Source organism: Petaurus breviceps, unplaced genomic scaffold, assembly GCF_028583685.1.
Source record: "Petaurus breviceps papuanus isolate PSGF00001 unplaced genomic scaffold, PetGlider_PUasm1.0 101, whole genome shotgun sequence".
In the NCBI taxonomy this organism is placed as follows: domain Eukaryota; kingdom Metazoa; phylum Chordata; class Mammalia; order Diprotodontia; family Petauridae; genus Petaurus; species Petaurus breviceps.
The window spans coordinates 7,361,744-7,381,002 of record NW_027185575.1 but is presented as its reverse complement, the minus strand read 5'-3'; the positions used below and the strand labels follow the sequence as shown (position 1 = coordinate 7,381,002).

General features: G+C 40.8%; 1 protein-coding gene across 2 annotated transcripts in view; it reads right to left on the bottom strand.

Annotated features, from left to right (window-relative positions):
• Positions 1-2,709: 2,709 nt before the first annotated feature.
• LOC138158698 (adhesion G-protein coupled receptor D1-like) overlaps positions 2,710-19,259 on the bottom strand; it is a 476,877-nt gene continuing 460,327 nt past the window's right edge. For both annotated transcript variants that reach the window (XM_069084871.1, XM_069084953.1), the window contains 4 exons: positions 18,700-18,826; positions 14,600-14,641; positions 8,787-8,879; positions 2,710-6,426 (listed from right to left, as the gene is read on the bottom strand). In XM_069084871.1, the coding sequence (XP_068940972.1) occupies positions 6,331-6,426; positions 8,787-8,879; positions 14,600-14,641; positions 18,700-18,826 (358 nt within the window). In that variant the 3' untranslated portion in view covers positions 2,710-6,330. The remainder of the gene's footprint in view (positions 6,427-8,786; positions 8,880-14,599; positions 14,642-18,699; positions 18,827-19,259) is intronic.

The window sequence follows — 19,259 nt, the reverse complement described above, 5'->3', positions numbered from 1 at the left end:
AGAAGCTTGGAGACATCAAGGGCAGCAAATGCTGCAAATTAGTGTTTGATATATTGTTTTGTTGATTGTCTTGACTGAAGAAAGTGATGGAGAAAATGAAGGGAGGGAAGGAAAGGAACATGATTTAATTTTGCCTGACACTTAGTGGGAACACAAGGACATTTGTGTCATCTTGATCAAATATAAATTTGTCTTTGAAGGGTTACCATATGGAAGAAGGAGATTTGTCCTTCTTGATGCCAGAAGCCAGGAACAAGGAAGAATATGCGGAAACTTTAAAGAGGCAAATTTGAGCGTGATGTCAGGACAAACATCCTAACAGTTAGAGCTATCCCAGTGGAATGGTCTGCATCAGAAAGTAGTGATCTTCCCATCCCCACCCATACTTGAGCAGAGGCTGAAGAATTACTAATTGGGTGTGTTATAGTCATTTGGGGGCATCCATTGAATAACATGGTCACTGATTTTTCTTCTGAATCTAAAATTCCATGATTCTGTGATATTTCATCTATAATATAGTATATGTGTATGTGTGAGTGTGTCTGTGTATGTGTGGTATCATATATACTATACATAATACATCAAATAAAACACATTTATATTTCTATCACACACATGCACATACATGCACACATACTATATATGTTATATATGTATACCTAAATATAACACATTAAATATACCCAATGTCTGCTTAGACATGAAAAAAAGCAATGTCCCAGATACCTAAGTAAGAGAAGGGATCTAGAAAAAGGGGATAGTCAACAGTGCTGAGTGCTGCTTAGAAGCAAAGAGTATGAGGATAGGTCATTGGATTTGTCCATAAGTCCTGACAATCTTGGAGACATCAACTTTAGTATCACAATATGTAAAAATTGAAAGGGATTCAGGGGCCATCTAGTCTAACCATTGTCTGAAGAATTCCTTCTATGATATAATCAGCAAGAGGTCAACCAGCTTTGGTTTGAAGACTTCTGTGAAGAGGAAACCCACTTCCTCCCAGGATAGCCCATTCCACTCCATATAGTCATAATGTGTATGTCTATTTATGAGCATAGATTTAGAGTGGGAAAGGTCCTTTGAGGTCGTCTGGTCAAATCTCTTTCATTTTACAGTTGAGGAAACTGAGGCCCAGAGAAGAGGACAACCTTGCCAAAGGTCACCCAAGTAGTAAATGACAGGATTCAAACCCAGATCATCTATTTCCAAAACCAGTGTTCTTTCCACTGTGTCGTGGTCTTGATAATGTTAATGGATAGAAACTTTTTGAATGAATGATCTTAAGCCCAATCTGCCTCTTTGCAAGTTTCCCCCTTTTACTTCTCAAAGGGCTTCAGAGGTTGAGCAGAACAAGCATCGGTCAGCCCTTAATAAAAATAACCTTAAAGATCATGGACATGGACATGACTTTCAATTGCCTAGCCCATAGTCCCAGATCATGGTTCACATCCACCCTACTTAGAGGCAGCTGGTAGTGTAGCATAAAGAGCACTGGGCCTGGAACCAAGAAGGTTTCAGTTCAAACTCAGTCTCAAACACTTATGAGCTCTACAACCCTCGGTGAGTTGCTTAACCTCTGTCTGCCTCAGTTTCCCCATCTGTAAAATGGGAATTAAAACAGCACCTACCTCACAAAGTGGTTGTGAGAATAAAATGAGATAATATTTGTAAAGTGCTTAGCAGTGCCTGGGGCATAGTCAGTACCATAGAAAAGCTTATTCCTTTTCCTACCCCAGACCTCTTGCCATCTGCCACTACATAGATTCTCTCTACATCCCCACCCCACCTTTTCTCCACCTCTCTATCTAGAAATACTAATCGAATCAATACTCCCATTGGAAGGTAACAATAGGCTGTCCTGTGACTCACAATGGCTCAACATTTCTAGTTATAGAATAATTGATTCATAGCTGGAAGGGATGTTAGCTGCTAGCAAATCCAACCCCATCATTTTACAGATGAAGAAGCAGCTGCGGGAAGATAATGGCTTTCCCAGGGTCTCCCAACCATTAAGTAGATGATGTAGGATTTGAACCTAGTTCTTGCTGACTGCAGTGCTAATGCCACAGTTGCTACATTATTTTGCCTCTCTATACATGTTGTCTTCCTCCTGTTTCAAAGTAAGCTCCCTGAAGGCAGGTGGTGTCTTTTGTGTTTGTAGCCCTGGAGCTTAGAACAGTACCTCACACATTTTTTTTCCAATCATTGAGTTGTGTTCAACTCCTCATATGACCTCCTGAACCATAGTGACAGTACTATCCATGAGGCTTTCTTGGCAAAGATACTGGAGTGGTTTGCCATTTCCTCTTCCAGTTCACTTTGCAATGAGGAACTAGGTTCAGCGAGGGCAATGACTGACCCTTTTGTTGTTCAGTCATTTTCAGTTGTGTCCAACTCCTCCAGACCCTATTTGGCAAAGACAGATATTGGAGTGGTTTGACATTTCCTTCTCCAGGTCGTTTTACAGATGATGAAACTGAGGCCAACAGGATTAAGTGACTTGCCCAAGGCCACACAGCTAGTGTTTGAGGTCAGATTTGAACTCAGGTCTTCTTGACTCCAGGCCCAGCGCTATCCACTAAGCCACCTAGCTGCTTACCTTACATACTAATCAATGCTTGCATTTGGTCATTCAGTCACTAGTCTTATGATTTCTGAAGAGATTTATAGTTCTCAAGTTTGACTAGGAAAAAAAAGATTACAAATTACTAACAGGAAATGAAGACTTATTTTTATTTTGAAAAAAAAAAGCATAATTTTATTCCTTACTGGCATTTATTACCACTTATGTGATGTAATCTATTACAAAGTCACAATTCCTTCGATTACATTTTCATCTTTGGCCAAATTATGTTTCACTGATGAAATATAGCAGAAGCTGAAATATACAAGCCCATAAATACATTGCACTATTTTTATTTCTTAAGACAGAAAGGTTTAGAAAATCTGAACTGATTGTTTCTCTCTGGGTAAATCAGCCAGACTCAGTGAGAACAGGAGATAAGTCTTAGACCAAAGAAAGAGAATCAAGCAGAGGCAAGATCACATCCTTACTATCTTTTGATTAATCAGAAACTAAAGCAAAAACTCCAACTTCCAAAGTCATAATACAGTGTTCTAACTTCTAGGTTCACTCACACACATAATGAGGATACACTATTTCTTTATAAGCCATTCCAATCTCAAGTTATAGAGGGGGAAAAACATGGGATAGACTGTAGAAAAATCTATTTCATTGAATCACAAAATGAGGGAAAATAAAGTTTGGAAGAGACCTTGAGAAAATATGGCAACAATTTAGCATACACAGGGAACACCATGCCCCTCCTTTTAATTCATCTGTCACATTGAAAAGTATATTAAATCCTATCTTCATCATTTATTGAGTATGCATTAGGGAACTGCATTAAGACAAACACTATCCATCCCTGGAAAGAACAAGAGTTGACCCTTAATTATAGGCTAACATTTGTCTAATTGCTTTTCCTTAGTTGTGATTGCAAGAGTAGAGTATGGCTGCTGAAAAGTATGGGCACTCCATTGGTATCCAAGCAATGGCACGGGGAAGAAGGCCCTTAGCATATGATTCCCTACAGTCAGTTGATTTTTTGGAGATCGTGGAGAAGAGTTGTACAAGAAGGCCAGGCATGGATGGATTTCAATTCTCCTAATTGAAAGGATGAAGGTTCATATGGATGGGAAGAGAGATTCATTGAAACAATGGGGTGTTTGACCCTCAAGCTTGACCCTAAAGTGATGATTTCTTTAAAAAATCATAGCAACACTCAAAAATAAGTTACAATAAGGTTGTGATTTGAGTCAGTGGGGGGAGTGAACTGCACCAACAGAATGGCGCATCCTTCAAGTTTATGGAACAGGTTATGGCTGTATTACTGAAGGGTCTGCTCTATATCTTATGCAGTACAACCAACGCGAAAGAGCCAAGCATGCAAAAACAAAAACACAGTCTACAACTGTTAATAACTTACTTAACTGGACTCATTCATTTCACCCCTAGCATCCATCACTTGTCTTGTCATACAGAAAGAGAGGAAAAGGGAATGGGCTCTAATCTCTATCCATCCATGGTCACAGTTTGAAAAAAAATCTTCTTCTAGTATCAAAAATAGGTTTAAATATCTTGCCCATACGTTTCATAAACATCTGGAGCTCCGTCATCACAGTATGATTCTCTGGTATTTGGTTTGCACACTTCCCAATGGATCACACTTATTTTATAAAGCCCTTATTTTCCATAAGGACCCATCCCTTAGACATCATTGTAACAATTATTGCCATTTCCAAAAGGATTGAGCCAAAGCCAACCCACTGACATTCACAGCAGAAGATGCAGCCATGTTCACATCACATACTCTACCTCCTTCCCCCTTCTCTAGTCCTATTGGTCAAATGGAAGAACAGTATCAAAGACTTGACCTATCATGGATTCACTACTAAGTGAGAGGGAGACATTGATGCTGATCATGATGGTAGCTGACATTCAAATAGCCCCTTAAGGTTAGCAGGTTTGCAAGGCACTTTACATCCATTAACTCATTTGATCCTCATAGGCAAACACTGCTGGTGTAGCTATTCCCATTCTATAGATGAGGAAACTGAGTCTGGGGTGGATCATGTGACTTGTCCAGAATCACACAAATAGTAAGACTCAGAGGTGGGATTCAAATCCAGGCCTCCCTTATTCTGAGTCTGGAAGTCTTTCTATCATGTGCTGAACGCAGCTAGTATTTCCATTCTGTCCTCATATCTGAATTAGGAAACAAAAGGTCTGGAAAGTGACTTGCCATGGACATACAACTAGTAAGTGTGAGAAGCAGAATCTGAACCCAGAGCTCTGCTGACTCCAAGTTCAATACCCATCTATGACATTGAATGGTAACTTAGAAAGCTCTGTTCATGATAATGGGTGAGAGACACCCCTGGTGGTGCTAGGTGGGAAATACACTTTGGAAATAGCAATGTCAGAATACGTTTAGTAAAACTTCATGGCAGGGACATAGTTGGTGGCAGAAGTTACTGGAAAATGCTAGAATAAAAACTATTCTGTTTCTTTTGCCTCAAGTGCTTTCCCTTTAGAACACAGGTAGAAGTCGACATGAATTTCCAAGGACTCCGAAGGCATCTATGAAGACAAACTATGGAGGCTACCCACGGGTTTTGCTGTGATCTTATCTCCCTTGTTATTTGCATTTGGGTTATTTTAGAATTGGGCAACATTATCCTGACAACACCTGCCACTCATAAGTCCTGAGATTCAACCTACATTAATTCAGCTCCTACTTCCAGCAAGGCACTGAGAAATAGATAACAAGAGTGATTCCTGCCCTCAAGGAGCACCTATTCTCTTGGATAAAGGAAGCTAGGACTGGAAGATTCTGATAAGGCAGAACCTCTAGGCAGACCTTGTAAGAAGGAAAAGCTATCAGGAAAATATAGTGGGTGTCATCAAAGCCGGAACCATCCTTCTGAATTCTGAAGCAAGCTTTAATTTTGCACAGGTTGGAGGGTAAGATGAGGATAAGCAAGTTTATGTAAACGCCGTTGGCGGTGAGTGCGTAGACGTTGTGTGTGTATGATATCCCACATAGATTGTGGCTCCTGTGCACCTCTCATCTGCCTAAAGATGGACAGCTACTCCATGCATTGTGTGAACCCCAGCATTTCTTGATAACATGACAACAGTCTTAGTTTCCTTGGCTTGCATCTCCAATACAGCATGAAAGGCTGAACGGAGCTCACTCTCTCTTCTTAGCACAGAGTCCTGGGGGCATTCAGATGGATTTCCTTTCCTTTGGTCTTCTGTGTATTCATCCCTGGGTTAACTGGACTCCTCAGGTGCAAACAGAGAATGCAGAAAGAATCAAGAAGTCTTTGACTTCCGACTCTCCACAGGAAGCATTTCCTCTTCACTCTTTTCTGTCTTAAGCTGCAGCATGTCCTTCAGGAGGCCTGTGTTCATGGTAGCCATGCAGCTCTGTTCTTCAGACAGCAGCACTGTGGGGGGTTTGGGTGTTCTTTTTTCTTTCCTTATATCTTCTCATCGCTGAGCAAGCTATCCAGTGTATGCCAGGGCAAGAGTTACTCTGCGAATGGCCAAGGGGTGGGTTCCATTAAACACAAGGGAGTGAACGTAAGAAGATGACCAGGTACCCGACAAGCAAGGCAGCCAGTTTCCATTCCCCAGGCAGTGATGAGGAGAAGGGATCCTACTAACAATATCTGTGAGAATATTGGGATGGGGCTCTGGTGGGGGCTGAGCCCCAAAGACGTGGCACAGGCTTTTCAGGGTGAAGCGAAGCTGACCCTGGGTCACACGGCTGACAAGTCGATCCGGTTAGCTGAGTTGCTACTCTTGTCCCAAGTATTGAGTTTAGTGGGAGTTGTTCCCGGCCGGGTTCCATTCATCTGCAAACCAAAGGGGTAGGGAGAGTAAGGAGAAAAGACATGGGTGTGACGTAAGCATGTTTCTCAAGTGATTGAAGGACTATTATGGGGAAGAAGAGAGGGAAATTTTCTCCTGACACTGAAGAACAGAGCCAGGAGCCACAGGGAGAAATTACAGGAAGGATGACTTCACCAAATTTCAGTTAGCAGGCAACTCAGAGACCATTTAATCCAACCTCTAACTGAATGAGAACCTATTTCCTTTGCAATATGCCCAATTAGTGGTCAGCCAGCTTTTCCTTGAATGACTCTAGTGAAGGATGACCTTTTGCCTTCTCAAATAGCACATTCCACTTTTCCTTAATTCCAACTGTTAGAAAGTTTTTATTTGTTTTTTCTTCCTCGCACCAAGGATTTTCCCCCTTTGCTCCTGGGTCTTCCCTTTTGGGTCAAGCAGAACATAGTTAATCACTCACACATGACAGGTCTTTAATTTGAAGGTGACTATCACGCGCCCTAACTTCTTCTCTACGCCATTCTCATGCCCAGTTTCTTCAAAAGATGCTTATATAGTATGTTCTCAAGTCCTCTCATTATCCTAGCCCTCAAGTGGACATACATTGATTGGATTTAGTAAAAGCATAATATTTCAGATGTAGTCCATCCAGGGCACATTAAAGAAAAACCATCATTTCCATAGTCACAGACACTATGCCTCTCCTAATGAAGTCTGGAATTGCATTAGCTTTTTGTTTGCTGTATGACTCCTATTGAATTTGTGGTCCTCTAAAACTCCCAGATCATTCTCATGAAAACTATTTAGCCAAACCTCCTCAATTTTCATACTTATAAAGGGGAATTTCTTAACGTAAGGTTTTAAATTTATCTTTAAGTCCCTATCTTGTTAGAGTCATTTCAATATTCTAAACGAAATGTCTTCACATCCTTACTCTATCATACAACATGCTAGCTAATTTGATAAGCATATCATTTCTGCTTTTCTCCAAGTCACTGATATTTTTTTTAATTGGTTCAATATAAGAAAGGGTTTCTTAACAGTCAGAGCTGTCCAATAATGGAATGGACTGGATTGGGGGATGGTGAGCTCCTAGTCTCTGTAGAAGGCTAGGGATCCAAGAGGAAGAACTACAAAATGTTAGAACTGAAATAAACCTCAAAACATATCTAGTTACACCTCCTATTTTACAGGTGAGGAAACTGAGACCCAGACAGAGAAAATGCCTCCATAGTGTGCTAGTACTCAAACCCAGGTCTTCTGAGTCTTGTAATTTTAAGTGTTCTTTCTATGACATCTTTGAAGTTATGGAGGGAATTCCTGCATTTGTTAGAGATTTGGGTCTGCCCAACACTAAGATTCAGTGATTCTGTATAGGTACTGCTGATCTCTGATCCTCCAAGGCATGAGCCAGAAAATTAAATTTTCATCTGACAAGGTATTTAATAAATGATGTCAATTTGGATTCAGTGGACATAGTCTTGATAACAAGAAAGCCATATTAAGGCAGCAGTGGAACCCAACTTTCATTAATGCATTTCTTCTTGGTGGGGGGAGTACCAAGGCCCAGGGTTGTTTGAGGATCAAATGAGGTATTTGTAAAAGCACTTAGCACTGTGCCTGTGGCATAGAAAGTGGTATATAAATGTTTGTTCCCTCTTCCTACTTAGCAAATCACTTATACTTTCTGACTCTCAGTTTCCTTAGCTAGAAAATGGACACAGTAAAAACACCTACTTCCCAGGATTAAAGTGAGTGTCAAAGGAATTCATTTATGAAAAGCATTTTTCTTTATAAACCTTATTGTCATTGTACATTCAGTCATCAGTGACCCCATTTGAGACTTTCTTGGCAAAAATACTGGAGTGGTTTGCCATTTCCTTCTCCAGCTCATTTTACAGATGAGGAAACTGAGGCAAACAGGGTTAAATGACTTGCCCAGGGTCACATAGCTAGGAAGTATCTGAGGCCAGATTTGAACTCAGGTTTGCCTGACTTCAGGACCAACACCCTATCCACTATGGCTCCTCCTATAAAACTTCAAGTATTATTAAAAGTGAAGAGGAATGTTAATGAGCATCAGCTCAGCATTCACCTTCAGGTCACAGATCCACCCAAAGCTTGGGTCAAGGGTCACGACTCAGTCCCAATTTGAGAAACACTGCTCAGTCTATTCCCTAAGAAGCCTTAACTACCTAGAGCAAAGAAAGCTCCCTCATCTATGAATCTTTGCCTCATCTTGTGACAGGACTTCCTCTGGGGGGTGGGGGGGGGCTATCCACTCATCTGGAAATTGCCTCAGACTTTTGAGGAAGCACTGACTGGCAGGGGGCTGATTACACCCCAAGCATCATGTGGGACTCACAATGTCGGAGTTGAAGGGCTTCACATTGATGTTCCGAATAGAGCTGCTGGTGAGGGACCAGACCTTGGTTTTATGCTTAAAGGCAGCTCTCACCTGTGAAGAGGAGAGGATATGAATTAATTAGATATTATTTCAGAGCCAAACTCAGATGTCATGTCAAGTAGTCCAATGAATCCCTAGGACTTGGGGGGCACAGAAAACCAAATGTTAAGTAGCATTGAGTATTTAGGAATGATAAGTAAAATATCCCCATTCAATATTTGAAGCATTGTACAAGTCTTCAAGTAATAACTCAAGTATTCTTTCACTCATCCATTCACAATATCATTCATTCATTCAATAAGTTATCCATCAATTCATTTTTTTCGTTCGCTTTTCATTCTATTTGTTAATCTTTTCAATCTCTTATTCCATTTTTCCATCTTTATTCATCCATTCATTTATCCATTTATTTACATGCTCCATTCATTGACTTCCATACATTGACATCCATCCATTCATTTATAGAATTACCCGCTCACCCACTTTTGCCTAAATAATAATCTATTAAGCACCTACTATGTACCAGGTACTGTGCTAAGTACTTTACAAATATTACCTTACTTTGTCCTTAACAATAATCCTGAGATGGAAATGTTTTTAATATCCTATATTATAGATAAGGAAACTGAGGAAAGCAAAGGAGAGGTTAAGTAACTTGCCTAGAATCACACAGTCAGCAAAAGTCTGATACTAGATTTGAATGCAGGTCTTCCTGACTCAAATCCAAACTCCATCCTCTGTATTTCCAAACTGTCTTCACTTACGTATTTATTTATTCATTTAGTCCATCAATTCCACAGTCCTTTCATCTATTAACTTCATGAATCTATCCATTTAACTCATTCAGTCATTTATTCATTTATCTATTTAATAATTCAATCCAATCATTTACTCCATCTTTCATTTATTTACTATACATTTTTCTTCATTCACGCATTTTATTAATTCATTACTTTTAGAAAATATTTACTGAGTATCTACTACTATTCTGGGTGTTATGAAGGGTACAAAGCTATATACATTTACATATATATATATAATATCATTTGTGGCATCAAGGACCTTACAATATTGTAGTAGAGATAAGGTATCTATATCTATATCTATGTCTGTCTGTCTATGTCTATGTCTATATCTACTTCTATATCTATGTCTATATCTATATCTACATGTGTATTTCTGATATACACACACATATAATATATATGTACATATATATACATAACATAGGAAAAACATGCTACAAGGCAAAATTTGTTAAGCACTATAGATAATACAGAAAAGTCAAGACTGAATGAGCCCCAAATACGGATTGAAACTGGAGTAAGGAGGGTCACAGCTGAACTGCCTCTTGGAGACTCAGTAGCTTTGGCTACTGAGTTCCTTCGGGAAGGTCTGTATCCCACTCTGATGCTAACTTGTCCTCTCAAATAGGTATGCATTGCTAAGAACCCAGATGGTGAGAATCATAATAATTGTGATGCTGGCATTACATTTTAAGGTTTATACAATAGAAGAACTGGAAGCCCAGAGAAATGAATGCTTAAAGCCACACACTGAATGCAGTCCAGTTTGTTTCCACTGTTCCTTGACTACACCTTGCATATCACATATCCCATCTATCTCTCACCTGAACCTTGCAATAGCCCTGTAATAGACACAAGCACTGCAGCTATTATTATCCCGTTTTATGGATAAGAAAACAGAAGCTCAGAGAAATTAAATAACATACCCTTTGATTCTACCTAGTCAAAGCTAGAAGAAGACTCTGATCCCAGGATTCTAATAACTCCCAGGCCAATGCTGTCTCATTTCTGCCCCTTTGTCTCTCTAGCTATGATTTCTAGTTATACAAGCCTTCCTTGTGGCTTTTTCTACCCGTGTTCATTTTCTCCTAGGACTTCCTTCAGTCCTAAATTCTCCTTTGTCCTTTACCTGCCCCTACAGAGTAGAAAATATGACCAGAAAACAGTCACAAAGATCTCCAACTCTTTGCTTTGAGATCAGTTGGTGGTTTTATTATCCTTCTATGGTAGTGTTCATTTCTGCATGCTACATTTTAGGAGGGAAAAATCATGCAAAAGTGGGCAAACAGGGTGATAGAATCAAAGTTCTAGAAGCACAACAGACCTTACAGGTCATCTAGTCCAACCCCCTCAGTTCACAGGTGAGGAAATTGAGGCTGAGCTTCAGTGATGTGCCCAAAGGGTCACACAGCAAGTAACTATCTGTGGGTGATATTTAGACATAGCTCTTGATCTTGGAAAGGCACAGGACCTGAATTCAAATCCTGGCTCTTCCACTTGCTTCCTATAGGGCTTTGGGCAGGTCAACTAGCCAAAATTTCTATAGCAATTTAGGATTTTGCAAAGCATTTTATGTGGGTTATTTCATCAGGTCCTCAGGACACTGCTGCAAAGTACTGTCCCCAATAAGCAGTTCCTGCTCTGAAGGAGTTCACCATCTAACTGGGGAGACAATATGCAAACAGTGATGTGTAGACAAGACATACAAAGATATACTGGAGACAATCTCAAAGGAAAAACACTAAGATGGATGGCAATTGGGAAAGGCTTCTTATAAAAGGTGGGATTGTGGCCGAGAGGTGAAGGAAACCAGAGAAGTCAGGAGGGAGAGACGAGGAGGGAGCAAGAGCCAGGCATGGGGGGGGGGACAGCCCAGAGAAAACTCCTTGGAGTCATGAGATGACAGGACCAGCAAGAAGGCCGGTGTCAATGGATTACGGAGTCTGCGGAGGAAGTGAGTAAGATGCCTGGAAAGCAAGGAAGAGGCCAGAATATGAAGAGCCTTATAAGTCACACAGAAAATATTATATTTGATGCTGAAGGTAATCAAGAGCCACGGGAGCTTGTTGAATGGGGGGAAGGGGACAAAATGATAGGCTCTGACTTGCATTTCCGGAAGATCAGTTTGACAGGAGAATGGAGGATGGATTGGATTGGGGAGAGATTTGAGGCAGGGAAACCCACAAGCAGCTAGTGTAATAGTTCACACATGAGATGATAAGGGCCTTCAGTAGAATAGTGGCATTGTCAGAGGAGATAAGGGGGTGAGATGTAATAAATGTAGAGACAGAACTTGATGACTGATGGAGGGGCTGTGAGAGAGAGTGAGGAGTTGAGGATGACACTTAGGTGGCCAGCCTGGGTGATGGAGAGAATGATGGTACCCTTGACAAAAACAGGCAAGTTAGGAAAAAGGAGAGAGTGTTGTTTATTTTGGGACATGGGGAAAAAATGAATTTAGTTCTGGGAACACTGAGTTTAAGGCTACTTTAAAAGAGGCATCATGTTTTAGAAGTCCAACTAAATATGTCTAATTGGCAGTTATGGGTGTGGGACTGCTGGTCAGAGAGAGGTTAAGTCTGGACAATTAGATCTCAAAGTCATATGTATAAAAATAATAATGGCCAGAGTCATGCAACCAGTAAGTGTCTGAGGCAGGATTTGAAATGAGATCTTCCTGCTTCAGAGTTCAATGCTCTCTGTCCTCAATAATACACAGCTGCATCATATATTCAGGTCTCTTGGTCAGATGACCATTAAGATCTCTTTAAGAGAGGCCTTTTTAAGAAAGGTCATGTTAGCAATGTGCAGTACAACTAACAGAAATGACAACAGAAAAATCCCCCATAAAACATTTCCCCTCTAGCTGCAAGTGAAACACCATCCCAAAAAACTTTACCCTGGGGGACCAAGGGCCTCTTTATTCACTGGGCAAAGTGGCCAATATTTTTCTTTATTTGTTTTAAGAAGAAGAAAAAAGAAAAGAAATGAAAAACCACACTGAGATAGTCATATGAGGAATCCTCTTGAAGATTTTTTATCAAAGATAATTCTTCTTTTCGAGTTTATGTAAGTAGCTGAAATATTCAGGTGCTGTTAATGTTGCCCACGGGCCCTTGGAAGCCAGTTCTTCAAAAAACAATAAAATCTCCTGTAATATTCTCCATTTGGGGACACAGTCATTAACCTGCCCCCTTGAGATGTCATTACAAGTTTATTTGGAAAACCAGGAGTTAGGAGCTGTCATTTCACAGCAGATCAACAGGTGGGCTCTTGGGGAAGCAGGAAGGGGCTCTCTCAGAGATTCAGCCTGAAGCTGGAGAGCTTTCTGCCAGAAGCTGGAGAGCTTTCTGCCAGAAGCTAGGCAAACTAATTCCATTCAAGTTGATTGGGTTCAACAAACATTTCTTAACCACCTGTCATGTGTCAGGCCCTGTGTTCAGTGTTCAGGAAAAGCAACAGACTTCAAGGGGCTTACTAACCATCTGAAGGGGAACGATAGGGAGGGGGCAAAAGAACAGTCATGTAGACGGTTATGATTCCAGCAATGAGAAACAGTGGATAGACCGTAGGACTTGAAGTGAGTGAGACTTGAGTTCAAATCCAACCTCAGACTCTCATCAGCTGTGTGACCCTGGGTAAATCACTAAACCTTTGTTTGTCCCTATTTCCTCATCTATAAAATAGGGATAATAATAGCACCTACTTCTCAGGATTGTTGTGGGAATCAAATGAGATATTATCTGTAAAAAGCTTTGCAGACCTTAAAGTGCTATATAAATACTGTTGATTATTGTCAACAGTACTATTGATTATTAGTATTACTATTATTATTATACAAAGCATAGTAAAATGAAACCTAGAGAATCAAATGCTATATCTGACATGCATAGAAGCTGAATGTCCCTGGGTAAGTCACTTACCCTCTCAAGTCTAGGATCCTCCATTTTTACGACAGGGACAATAAATAATCAAAAGTAATTTATGAACCACCCCATCTGACACTATGTGAATTTGGATAGGTCACTTCAATCAATCAATCAATATTTGTTAAGCACCTAATGTGTGCCAAGTTTATCACTTCACTCCTTGGTGCTCTGGGCGGTTCTCTCAGTCATACAGTCAACATTTTATTAAGTTGAATAAGTTTTTCTTTATTGCCTGTGTAATATTAAGCAAATGACTTAACCTCTCTGGCTTCAACATTCTCATCTCTAAAATGAGGTGGAAGAAGTAGAGATAACTAAGATAACCCTTAAGAAAGGCCCCTACAACAATCTATAACTGGTCATTCCTCCATGCATTTTCTCCCATAGTTCCCTCTGCTTAATCTGCCCTTCATTCCCCACTTCATGGGTTGAATTCCTAGAGACACTTTAAAATAAAATTCAAATGCCACCTCCTCCAGGAAGCCTTCCCTCATCACCTAGTCAGTGATGAACTTCCATAGGTAGGTATCACAAAGAACAATACCTTGCCTCTCTCCAAGGTGTCTATCATGTAATATTATCAGTTTTAGCTATCCTCATTGATTTCTACTAGATTAGCCTACCTGAGCAAAGGAACTGTGTGTTAGCTCAGCTCTGTATCAGACCCAACAGAGCACTATATGCAGTAGGTGCCTAATAAATGTCTGTAGCATTAAGCTGCATGTATAGCAATGGGTGGAATCCACAGTGGGTATTTTCAGCCTAGATTATTTCCTTCCCTTCCTCTTCTTTTTCCTGGTCTTGGTTCAGTGATCAGGTAAACAGCCCAGGAAAGCATCGCTAAGCAACAGAGATAAAAAAAAAAAAAAACCCAACCGTCCTCCAGCCCAGCTCTTCTCAGGCACCAAAGAGGATTCAGAAGTCTAGAGACAAAAAAGTCATGGCCAACTCCAAGTAGGGCATCGTTTTAGCTTCTCCAAGTTCTGTGCTGCAATAAAAACCAGCTTATTACCACCCATGGGAAGCTCAGACTCACCTCAGAATTCAGCAGACAGTGAAAAAGAAAGATGAAAAATCCCTGGGGAGAAAAAAGGGAGAGGAGAATACAAAGTTAGCAGCCATTTACATATTTCAGTAAAATGAGTCTCTAAAATATAGAACCCTCTCCAATTCATGGTCCAGGGGAAAAGGCAGGAGGATCTGGAGTCAGAGGACATGAGCTTGAGTACAAGCTCTCTCCCTTCCTACCTGTGGGAGACTGGGCAAATCATGTCATTTCTCTGGACCTGTTTTCTCATCTGTCAAGTGAACTAAGTCTGAGGTCATTTTCAAGCCAACAGCTTTGCTCCAATGACCAATATTGTTTTCCAAAGGGCAGCAGGCTATGTTCAATCTTGGATTTCCAGCCTTGGAGCTCAGCATAGGACGATGGATTCCAAGCTGGAAGAGGTTTAGGAGGACATCTGGTCCAAGCCCCTTATTTGGCAATGCCATGGGCGACTGGCCAATGAGGAGCCTATGTTTGGAAGTTCCTGATGACATGGAGTGAAGGGGTCCTGCTCTCCAATTCAGAGTATAGGCAAGTAGTAGATAACCATTTCCCATCTACTGACTGTCTAACTTTTGCATGCAAAAAAAGATTCTCATTAGATCAGAAATATTTGTCTGACCTTTCTTTGTATCTTCAATGCTTAGCCCAGTGCCTAGTACATAATGGGTGCTAAATAAATTCTTGTTGACTGATTGACTTCTAAAGGGGCAAGGGAGGGCAAATAGATGCAATCCTTCTTCCTTCCCTGGTTATGAACAAGGTGCTCTGGGTCTCTCTGATTGGGGAGGAGCCACAGACCTGCTCTCACTCAAACCTGGCATAAGGTCAAAAGCTCATGATCCTGCTGTGACTGAAAGACATAACAGTAAGTGACATAGAAGAATCCTACTTCCAGATGCCTATTTCCTCTGATATGAAGCTTGTAAGTACATGATGTGAAAGAATATGGTAAATGTAATAGATTAAGCTGAGTCCTTGTGAACTTTGAAAGGTAGCTATAGTGATATCTGTAAGCTGCAGTCTTTGCTAGGATTTTGTAGACAAGCCAACCTGGTCCACTGTTGTCATTCATTCATTTCAGTCATGTCTGACTCCCAATGACCCCATATGGAGTTCTCTTGGCAAGGATACTAGAGTGGTTTGCCACTTCCTTTTCCAGCTCATTTTGCAAATGAGCAAACTGAGGCAAGCAGGGTTAAATGAATTGCCCGTAGTTACACAATTAGTAAGTATCCGATGCTGGATTTGAACTTTGGTCTTTCTGAATCCCAGTCCAGTGATCTCTCCACTGAGTCACCTAGCTGCCCCCCCTAGCACAGCCCAGATGAGTAATCAGGTCCTGTCCAGCAGTGGAATGACCCTGTATCCAAGAAGCCAGGGTCCTCAAACAGGAAAACAGCTTTATCCTTCTGCCGCTCTACATTTGAAAGCCAACTTAAGGGGTGAGGGATTAGTGTTTGTAAGAGCCAAATGGACATTAAGTCTCCAATCCCCAGAGACAGGTGGTGTAGGGGAGAATGTGCCCCTATTTGATGGGGGCAAATTTTTGTACTTCTGTTCTAGCTCTATCTTCTCAACAAATCTACCTTTTGTAAAAAAAAATATTTGATCTTAGTTGTCTAAACTCTGAACCATACTATGGTGCTAGTTATTTATAGCAATGATATGGAGGAAATAGTAATACTGGCAAGTACGCTGAGGAGTACCCTTGGCTGCTTTCTGGAAATTCACCAGTGAGGAAGGGAATTGGCATCATCATCATCATCATCATCATCATCACACTTATATAATGCCAAGAGTACTTTCCATACATTATTTCATTTGATCCTTACAACAGTTCTAAGAGGTAGGTGCTATTATTAACACCCCTATTTTATAGATTAGGAAATGGAGGCAAACAGGTGAAGTGACTTGCCCAGGGTCACAAAGCTAGTAAGTGTCTGAGGCAAGATTTGAACTCAACTCTTCCTAACTTTCAAATCCAGCATCGTATCCATTATGCCACTTAGCTGCCTATGAAGGCAGAGGATAAAACCCCCTGGATCTTATATATTGTGTCACACGCAGATGAGGCAGCCAAAGTCCAAAGATATAAAAATAACTTGTCCAAAGTCACACAGGTTCTAAGTGGTATAAGCAGGATTTGAATCCAGGTCCTTTGGCTGCAAATCCAATATATCTCCTTAGCATCAAGAACAACTAGATTATCATCTCTAAATGGAACATGGCCTTGGGAGCAGGAGAGAGCTATTGGATAAGCTTTCCTTCCTTCTCCTTTCACTCCATGGGGTCACTCAGCAGAGAGGACAATGCATCACAATTATGAACCTCCAGACATAGCTACACAGCCCAATTGTGTGTATAAGAAGCACACAGGGAAAGCAGGTTGGCACAATGGAAAACCCAGTGACTTAGGGCTAATGAGATCTACATTCTAGTCCTTGATCCGCTAACTTATTTTGTGGCACTGACTTTATTTTCTCATAACTGAAATAAGGATAATAACTCCCACCCAAACCTACTCACTTTAGTGAGTAGTTGTAAAACTCGGGTGAGTTCATAACCATTAACAAGCCAACCAAAAGCCTTTATTAAACACCTGCTCAATGCAGCAGTGCACCTACTGTGCACGCAGCACTGTACTCAGTCCTAGGGTTGCAAAGAAAATGCTTGAAATAATCATAAATATAAAAGTGCTTTGAAAAGTAAAGAGTGTGACACGATTGTCAGATGTATTACATGTGACGATGAATAGTTAGGATTACTTGAGTTCAAATCTGGCCTCAGACACTTACTAGCTGTGTGATCCTGGCAAGTAAATTAACTCTCAGTTAATTTAAGCCTCAGTTTCCTCATCTGTAAAATGAACTACAGAAGGACAAACTCCAGTATCTTTGCCAAGAAAACCCCAAATAGAGTCATGAAGAGTTTTTGGATATGACTAATTTACTAAACAACAACAAAATTATATATATATATATATATATATATATATATATGTATATACATAATGCATCATATCTGCGAAAAGTGGGGCCAATTCAGCCGTGTAATGAGAACCAAGGATGACTGCTGGGCAGCTTGTGTCCTTCACTAGGAACATCTGGAGGTCAGGAGAAGGCAAGGCACCCCTCTCCCCAAGGATGTTTGTTCGCCCCTTGTGGTATATTTAAAGGAAGACATGAATAAGATTCATACGGGATGGATAGGCATTGGAGAGTTGCAACTGCAGCTTCATAGGGAGAGTCTACCTTATTGCTATCTCTGGTCCTTTGGAGTATTGAAGAAAGTTTATAAAACAAGGTGGTGGGTGTCTGTGTGTACATATGCATACATGAATATGCATGTAGTAAGTATATTCTATAGTCATTCAAAAAGAATAACAAGCACCATTTAGTGCCAACATAGGTGGTTTTAACCATCACCTCTTAATCTATTTAACATTCTGTCTATGCATTTAACCTGCATAGGGACATGGTCTCAAGGGCCTCTTTCATTATTTGCTTCTAACAGCACAAAATAGAGCTCTAAAACCACCATTCAGGACATCCTGAGTCATGAGACAGAGAGCATGCAAAGAGAAAAAGGACAGGAATGGGCTTTCAACTGATTTTTCAAGGCACTGTGGGTGACCAGGCACCCAGGCTCAGTACATGGGTGGGGAAGTGAAGGGAACTTTACAGTTCAGTAATATCTGGAGCTATCCCATCCCCTTGCCCACGCAGAGAAGCTTGTAATAACCGTGGCTGAGGATTAAACATGTTATTTCTCCACTCCGTGAATTTTATTTTTTACTAGATATCAGACCCTGAAGTGGTTCCACTCACTCCCCAGAGCCCTGGATTTGAGGCAGTATGTATATGTCTGTTTTGCTGGCCATCTCTCCAGGGAAATTCTAAGTCTTTTGGCATCTTGGGGAAAGGGGGACCAAAAGGGAACTCTTGTATAGCTGACAGGATCCTGGGATGTATAAAGAGGAACAAAAGGTCAGGTTAACTCAAATGAGGACAGAAATACTTTCCAGACCCTGTCTCCTGAGATAGCCAGAAGCCTGACTGCCTGCTGAACCCCATGTATTTACTTACTTGTAAAGAGTTAAACACCGCAAACATGTACTGGAACACGATGGCATGATTATTCACAGCAAGCACACCAAAAATCCAGGAACTCCCCAGGATGGGCAGGAGGACTGCTACTGCTTTGGCCGTCAGCCTGAAAGATGAAATGGGCTATAGGCACATCATAATGGAACTGGCAGGCGGGCAGAAAAGCTTTCATGGAGGCAGGGTTAGCCATCAATGGAAATGTTGTTTATTAGTATCACAGAATCATGGAAAGAGCCAAGGTTCCAGAGAAATACACTTCTCTCCTCCTGAGAGAGAGGTGAGGGACTATGGGTATAGAGCAATGCATACATTGTCACATGTCCATTGAATTTGATGGGTTATTTTATTTATCTTTTTCTTTAAATGAAGGGGGGTAGGAACTGAGGATAATGTAAATCAACAAAAAAGTGTCAACAAATAAGAAGGAAGGAGGGGAAAAAGGAAGGAGGAATGAGGGAAGAAATAAGGGAAGAAAAGAGGGAAGGAGGGAAAGAAGGAAGGAAGGAAGGAAGGAAGGAAGGAAGGAAGGAAGGAAGGAA